At 52.8% G+C, this 8,364-nt stretch overlaps 1 protein-coding gene across 1 annotated transcript; it reads right to left on the reverse strand.

Annotated features, from left to right (window-relative positions):
- Positions 1–662: 662 nt before the first annotated feature.
- On the reverse strand, positions 663–5,509 carry TCP10L (t-complex 10 like; the record flags this gene model as incomplete). Its single annotated transcript, XM_017508285.2, is given in 4 exon segments — positions 663–755; positions 2,598–2,838; positions 4,250–4,394; positions 5,425–5,509. Coding segments are annotated over 3 exon segments (478 nt in total), but the record flags the coding sequence as incomplete, so codon positions are not given.
- Between the last annotated feature and the right edge of the window lie 2,855 nt (positions 5,510–8,364).

Below are 8,364 nucleotides of genomic sequence, written 5' to 3' on the forward strand. Positions count from 1 at the left end.
ATATTAGTTTATAGAAATAGGGCTTGAAGACTCCCTTTATATAATCCTCTGTATATAATCATTTAATAGTTGATAGTGTGAGTGCCTAAAGAATATTTCCCTACATATATACCTATAATTATATCTTACTTCATAATTGGAGGAATGCCTAGAGTGGACACAGTACAGAGGATGAATTAAGGAATAAGCAGCTTATAATCGGAGGAATGCCTAGAGAGACAGTGCAGAGCATGATTTAAGGGAAAGACAGTTATACCAGGACAGGAATCCATGGCACAGGCGGCAGCGTTCAGTATCGTAAAGATAACCGCTTTATGGCAGGCTTGGGGCGAGAGCCACTCCTCCTGATAAAGGAGTTGTAGGACCTTGCTCCAGTTCTTGTAGAAGGCCGCCCTCAGAATGGCAATCCACCTTGGTGACTGTGAACTTTATCAGCTCTTGCTACTGTGCTGCTTGAAAAGTATCTTCCCACAGAACCCATTGGAAGCTGCCAGAAGGTGGCACTAACCTTGACAGCTCTGTCACTGCTAGGTGACTTAAAGCATCTTCCTATAAATCTTAGAAGTAGTTTCCCATAGATAGAAGTATCACACACTGCACCCTCTTCACTTCACATGGCCCACCTTCAAGCCTCGGTGACCTAATGGGGGTGGACCCCTTACTGCACACGGCCCTTGCCTTCGTGGGAACAGGGCTCTTGCCTTCATGGGAACGGGCCCCTTGCTGTGCGCTGTCCACCTCCTGGCCTAGGTGACCTAATGGGGGTGGACCCTATGTTTTATTGTTCATGACCCTATCACTATCCTAAAGATGATTTCACTCACTGCCCTGCCCCCTAACCTATACACAATAAATACTCATGCTTCTGGACATTCGGGACCTCGCCTTGCCTGACTCTGCTTATAGGTGGCATGGCCCCCTTAGCCCAGCTGCATTTTCTTTGTACTTCTGTGTCCTGTCTCTTTATTTCTCCGATCCTGCGTCTCAGCACAGCGTAAGGCTCACCCCACGACCCTGTGGGGCACTCAGCCCTACATCTGGCTCCCATCGTGCCCTACAGAAATGTTAGTACTTTTCTTAGTCCACCAAGAAATATCCCCACTCACATTTGGAGGGTGTTCAGGTGGCTTCCTGTGTCGTTGCCTGTACGTGTAATCTTAATGATTCAAGTTGTTTAGACCCACGTGCAGGAAACAGAAGCCAGACAAGGTGGTGACAATACTGGCCACATTCACACTCTCTGAGGCTCCTTCTTTGAGGCAAGTGATGAAACGTGAAAGCTCAGTGTTCTATAAAGGCAGTTGGTGCTGGGACGCACCGACTACTTCAGGGTGAGAATGCTGGTCCTTCCTCTGGGATAGAGCAGGGTGGTGAGAGGGACGGGGCAGGAAAGTCCTGGGCAAAGAAGGACAGGTCCCTGGCTAGGGCTCCACCCCTGGACCTTTGCCCATGGACCTCGGCATTTCTGCTTTCATGCCCAAATATCGCATTTCCCAAGACCACCCTGACCCACCACGATCCCATCCTGTGCCCATAAAAATTCCCAGTGGCAGAGACACAAGCGGCTGGATGTCGAGAGGAACACATGAGCAGAAGAACGCGCCGGCAGACACAGCAGACGCCAGCAGGCCATCGACTGGTGGAATGACGCGGAATTTGGTGGGGGCGGCCGGAGGAGAGTCTGGACGCTGGATGGCCCAGCTCCGGGGAAAACCACCTTCCCACTCCATCCCCCTGCTGGCTCCCCCTTCTGCTGAGAGCTACCACCACTCAGTAAAAAGCCTTGCACCCATCCTGCAAGCCCACGTGTGATCTGATTTTTCCGGTACACCAAGGCAAAAGCTCGGGATACAGAAAGCCCTCTGTCCCGTGATAAGGCAGAGGATCTAACTGAGCTGATGAACCCCAGCTCCCCACAGCCTAAACTGAAAGAGCACCCTGTAACACACACCCACTGGGGCTACAGCTGTGAACATTCACCCCCAGACACTGCCGTGGGGCTGTGAGGCCTGCCCGTCTGTATGCTCCCCTAGAGGTTTCGGCAGTGGGGCACCGAAGAAGCGAGCCACACCCCCATCACACACCCTGTGGGGGATCAAGGGAACTTCTCCCGTTTCAACAGGTCTCTACCTCATTCTTCACAGCTGTCCTAGAAGATGAACAGAGGCTGCCAGGACGCTGAGCCGGCTCTGGAGTCAGCCCGGGTTCAAACCCCAGCTCTGAGTTTTCCAGCCCATGGCTGTGATGGAGTTAGTAAGAGCATGCATTTCATCGAGAGTAAGACCATAAAGCTCCAAGTCTAGTCCATGTAAAGTCCCCAGCAAGGCTTTGCTGCTGCTGTCCTGAGACCCCCTGAGCTGTTAGAATTTTAGACGTGAGACACACACCCGGAGGGCTGGGCTTCGGTCTGCTGGAGCACCAGGTGGGAGGCCTCATGCATCCAACTTTTATCAGTCACCACTTATGGGAAATGGAGCTGATGGAAAGACAGCAAGCCCTCCCGCCACCTGCAGCGTGAGTGATACCGATACCACGTCACCCAGCAATAAAGCCCACATCGTTACGAGGACGCTATTTTTACATAATGCACACCATACAAAAACGCAAATGCCCCGTAGGTCCCAGAGTCTGCGATCCCCGTCCCGCGTGTGGGGAGGCTGCAGGCTTCTTCTCGGCTTTCCACTGCGGCTGCACCAGAGCTCCCAGCTCTTCTCGGAGCTCCAGGCTCTGCTTCCGCAAAGCACCTGTGTGACTCTGGAGTTTCCTGTGAACGTCAGCCCACAGCGACTCCTGCCTCCCGAGCTCTTGGTCGAGTCTGGTGATCTGCTGCTGTAATGGCTGTTATTGGGAAGAGAACACCAGAAAACCTCTCAGATATCACACCACCGCATTCCTCTGCAAAATACCCAAGGCCTCTCTGATGCAAGATCGACTATGTCTAGACAGAAAGACACCCGATGGGATAAACAGGACTACCGCAGCCTTTTCCTTTCTTTCTTTCCTTTGTTTTTTTTTTCTTTTTTTTTGAGGCAGACTCTCACTCTGTCACCCAGGCTGGAGTGCAGTGGCATGATCTCAGCTCACCAAAGCTTCAACTTCATGAGCTCAAGTGATCCTCCTGCCTCAGCATCCCCAGAAGCTGGGACCGTAGGCATGCACCACCACACTTGGCTGATTTTTGTACTTTTAGTAGAGATGGGGCTTCACCATGTTGCCCAGAGTGGTCTCAAACTCCTGGACTCAAGTGATCCATCCACCTCAGCCTCCCAAAGTTCTGGGATTACAGGCATAAGCTACCATGCCTGGCCACAGCTTTATTCTTATTAAGCAGTGTTTATTATGAGTTAGTGCACATAATATAACCAGACAAGGATGGTAGTGAGCTATGATTCTTTGTTAAGACACTACTACAGCAAAAAGAGGCTGGCATTCTTTTCCCTTTTTTTTTTTTTTTTTCTTTTTTTTTCTTTGAGACAGTGTCTTGCTCTGTCAACCCAGGCTGGAATGCAGTGGTGCAGTCTCAGCTCACTGCGACCTCTGCTTTCCAGGTTTAAGCAATTCTGGTGCCTCAGCATCCTGAGTAGCTGGGATTGCAGGCACATGCCATCAAACCTGGCTAATTTGTGTATTTTTAGTAGAGACGGGTTTTGCTGTGTTGTCATGTTGTCAGGTTGACCTCAAACACTGCACTGGCGTGGATGGACAGTCAACAGTTTAAAAATTCTGGAAGGCACTGCATTTCAACCTGACATGCCAGCCTTCCCATGATCCTTCACTGGACCGTAGAGACTGCAGCCTTGCCCTGGGAAGCAGCAGGATGGGGATAAAGGTACTGCACTGCGTGGCCCTGGCCACAGGGACCCGTGGGACTTTAATGAGAGCAAGCACTGTCCAATGGGGTCTGGCAAGGAAGTGGGTAAAAATCAGGAAGCTTGCTGGGACGACATGAGGCATGTCAACCTTCTGATTTTCTTTAACTAAGTTTTTAAAGTCTGGTGCCTTCTCCTGGACTTGAGGAGAGAAGCTGGAATGTTCAAGTTTTCTTTAACCCCGCCCTGCCATCCACCAAGAGAGAAGGTTGCAAAGGACAAGAGCCACGTGTCCTCGGAGAGGAGGTACGGCATCAGCGTCCTGGGGCAGCACTTTCCTACAGAGGTCTGGCGAGGGAAAGTCCAATGACGGGCCTCAGGGACAGAAATCAGGGTCCCGCCTGGTGGGACTAACTCTGTCCCCACAGAGCTCAGCTCACCGGCATCTCCCGGCCGTTGCTGCCCTCCCTGGGGACCTTGGCTGCCACATCTGTCTTCTCCATGTCCGCCCCAGCTCCCGGGCACGGGTCCTATGGGTCGGTGCCCTCCTTGGGCTCCTCAGCCTCCAGCTGACCCTCCAGCATCCTGGTTTGGAAGGGAAGGGCCATGGGGATGCCTGAATGCAGTCACCTTACCCCTGAAGGCTCAGCCTCAACCTAAGGGTGAGCAGGAACCACAGCCGCTCTTCTCCCCCTGGGTCCTGTGCACATTCCCAAGCGGGAGGCTGACCAGGTGAAAGGACACACAGACAGAGGGGACTGAGCGGTCCACACCTGACTCTCCAGCATCCTCCATGGAAAACGCTCAGTTCCTAGAAGATCAGCCTGACACCTAACACACTCTTACCATCCAGAGAGAGGTGTGAGTGGGATGGTCATGGGGGTGTGAGTGGGGTGTGAGTGGGATGGTCGTGAAGTGTGACCAGGTGTGAGCAGGGTGTGAGTGGATGGTTGTGTGCAACACTGAGGGAATTCTGGGCCCTTTAATCAGCACCCATCTGCAGGGGCACAGGAGACCCTCCATTGTGTTGAGTCTGAGTCTTGAACCGTGAGGGCGGCATTTGTGAACTCATGGTGAAGATGTGGAAAAGAAACACCTTTTTATACGTAAGCATTTATGCCAGTTCTAGGAAGCTCACAGCAATCAGAAAACAAAAACGAAAGAAAAAACGCAAAGCTTTCCTGCAAGCCTGCGGGGTCCTCTCTGAAAGCCGCCTCCACCCCCGCCTGGTCCTCTTGGTTGTAGGAAGCCAGGGGCCCCCAAGGAAACCCCGACTGTTTATTCACAAACTTCTAACTGTATAAAACATGAGAATGAACAGCTTCACCACAGTGACCGGAGAAATGCTGTTGAAAAGAGAGTCTCCTGCTGGGAGCAAGCCGAAGGTCAAGAGCAAGACCTAAGGTCACCGGATCACTGGCCACTCCTTCCCCACGGGGACTGGGACAGTTTCTGCGCAGGTGGGCAGGGGTCCGCGGTCTTCACAGCCCTGAGAAAGCGACTTCTTTCCCGCTCCTCCGAGGGGATATCCCAGTGTCCTCGGCCCCAAACTCGTGACCCTCTCAGTCCGGAGAAGACCCTTCCCTCAGCCCAACACCAGACCTTGTCACCTCACCTGGTCCCTGACGCTCACGTCTGCCGGGACGGGATCATCTGCGCCGTGTCCCCACGGCTGTCTCCAGCCCTCCCGCCTCGTCTCCAGAGCCGAGAGGGCAGCAGACGCTTCCAACAGACTTTCTGTCTTACAGGGGCGTGAGCGCCTCACTCAGCGTCACCACTGTGCTACTCAGATCGCAATTAAACACCCAAGCCTGCAATTCTGATACAGAAGCTCAGCGTCAGTGGAGTCCATCCATCCACAAAGGACATTGGAGAGAGTCAAACGGCTCCTCCCAATTCACAAAAACAACGTGCTTAATATCAAGTCTTCAACATGCAACGTAGAGTAAGAGCTCATTTCTCCGAGCAGACATTCCTCAAAAAAATAGACGTTCTTTGGATGCCACGTTATTTACTAGAAAAAGCATTTTTATGAAGGGAAAATAATATATACGAGTTTAAGTGGAGACAGAATTCAGAATTTCATCATTTCACCCCAAATGCATCTCCATCTGAATTGTCTGTGTGGTTTTTGTGCTAGAGAACGGGGGGGCAAGGAGAGTCGACATTCCCGTTAAACCCTGGCCGTCCTTCCGTGCATGCTGCTGTGTGTGGAAAACACACACCTGTGGCTCCCCTGCGCCTGCCTGGGATGTGTATCACTCGGATGGTTCTGCAAGAGACTCGCACGCAACAGGCGGTAAACGCCAACGTCGCGAAGAAAATACCACAAAGAGGAAACAGAACGCACTGTTGTCCCCGTGCCTCATTCTCACCATGGGCCTGTGTGTGTCCTGAGGTATGTGAAGTTTGTGTGTGTGTCCTGGGTTGTGTCCTGAGGTGTGTGAGGTATGTGTGTGTCCTGAGGTGTGTGAGGGGCTGTGTGTTCTGAGGTGTGTGGGGGGTTGTGTGTGTGTCATGAGGTGTGTGAGGGGTTGTGTGTGTGTCCTGGGTTGTGTCCTGAGGTGTGTGAGGTGTGTGTGTGTCCTGAGGTGTGTGAAGGGTGTGTGTGTCCTGAGGTGTGTGAGGGGTTATGTGTGTCCTGAAGTGTGTGAAGGGTTGTGTGTGAGTCCTGAGGTGTGTGAAGGGTTGTGTGTGTGTCTTGAGGTGTGTGAGGGGTTGTGTGTGCATTCTGAGGTGTGTGAAGGGCGTGTGTGTTCTGGGTTGTGTCCTGAGGTGTGTGAGGTGTGTGTGTGTCCTGAGGTGTATGAAGGGTTGTGTGTATGTCTTGAGGTGTGTGAGGGGTTGTGTGTGTGTTCTGAGGTGTGTGAGGGGTTGTGTGTCCTGGATTGTGTGTCCAGTGTTGTGTGAGGGGTTGTGTGTGTGTTCTGAGGTGTGTGAGGGGTTGTGTGTGTGTCCTGAGGTGTGTGAAGTGCTGTGTGTCCTTTGGTGTGTGAGGGGTTGTGTGTGTGTCCTGAGGTGTGTGAGGGGTTGTGTGTGTCCTGAGGTGTGTGAGGGGCTGTGTGTGTGTCCTGAGGTGTGTGAGGGGTTGTGTATTCTGAGGTGTGTGAGGGGTAGTGTGTGTATGTCCTGAGGTGTGTGAGGGGTTATGTGTTCTGAAATGTGTGAGGGGTTGTGTGTGTCCTGAGGTGTGTGAAGGGCTGTGTGTGTGTCCTGAGGCGTGTGAGGAATTATGTGTGTGTCCTGAGGTGTGTAAGGGGTTGTGTGTGTGTCCTGGGTTGTGTGTCCTGAGGTGTGTGAGGGGCTGTGCATGTTTCCTGTGGTGTGTGAGGGGTTGTGTGCATATCCTGAGGTGTGTAAGGAATTATGTGTGTGTCCTGAGGTGTGTGGGGGCTGTATGTGTGTCCTGAGGTGTGTGAAGTGTCATGTCCTGAGGTGTGTGAGTGGTTGTGTGTGTGTCAGGAGGTGTGTGAGGGGCTGTGTGTTTCCTGAAGTGTGTGAGGGGTTGTATGTTCTGAGGTGTGTGAGGGGTTGTGTGTGTGTCCCGAGGTGTTTGAGTTGTTGTGTGTGTGTCCTGAGGTGTGTGAGTTGTTGTGTGTGTGTCCTGAGGTGTGTGAGGGGTTGTGTGTGTGTCCTGAGGTGTGTGAGGGGTTGTGTGTGTGTCCTGAGGTGTGTGAAGGGTTGTGTGTGTCCTGGGTTGTGTGTCCCGAGGTGTGGTAACGGTGTGTTCGTGTGCGTGCTCCTCTCAGCTCCACATAGTGTTGGTTTAGGGATTAGACCTTGACGGGCATCCCTCCCTCTCCGTGGGGCGGGCAACTTCCACCCATCTTCATGGTGTCTCCATCCTCTAGCGACTCCGCCATCCCTGGACACCCAGGGCTCTCTCTGTCGGGCTCACAGCACCCTGAGAAGTCTGACTCAACTGGAAGCTCTGGCGCCCGTGAGTTTCCAGAAGCCTTCCTCAGTCAGCTCTACGAGTTGGGGAATGCGGCCCAGTGTCTCGTGTCCATTCCACTGAGTTTTATTTTTTCTCCCGAGGAAGTGTGAGCTCAGACCTGTCCATGTGGCCATCAGGCAGGTCCCCCACACGTTTCCATCACCGGCCACCATCGATGCGTTTCAGGCTTTGCACATCCCCTCCTGAGCCTCAGCCGGGCAACTCCCGTGGGCAGGGTCCCCCATCCCTCTCTGCTGCGGGTCTCTGTGTGCCTCTCTTCCCCTCCTGGCCAGGCCATTTTCCTCACTGAGCCTTCCCCAGATGCTTGTCCTGCAGCAAACACATGTGGCCGCGGGTCAAGGCAGAGCCTCCCGGGGTTTGGACTGTGGGGACCTTCCCGTCTCTCTGATAAGGCCCCGTATTCTGTTCAGCCTCCGGGTGCCTTAGCTGCGTTTCACGCATGGTCCTCCAGGGATGTTCTGGTCTGAACATTCTGTAGAGGAAACCACTGCACATCTGTCACTCATCTTTTAATATAAGACGCCAATTCCAGAGTCGGCTGCTTGGAGGAGCCGCAGATAGCCTTTTTAAAGTAGCTTATCTTTTAAATTTCTGGTT

This window comes from Cebus imitator, unplaced genomic scaffold, assembly GCF_001604975.1.
Source record: "Cebus imitator isolate Cc_AM_T3 unplaced genomic scaffold, Cebus_imitator-1.0 Scaffold389, whole genome shotgun sequence".
Classification (NCBI taxonomy): domain Eukaryota; kingdom Metazoa; phylum Chordata; class Mammalia; order Primates; family Cebidae; genus Cebus; species Cebus imitator.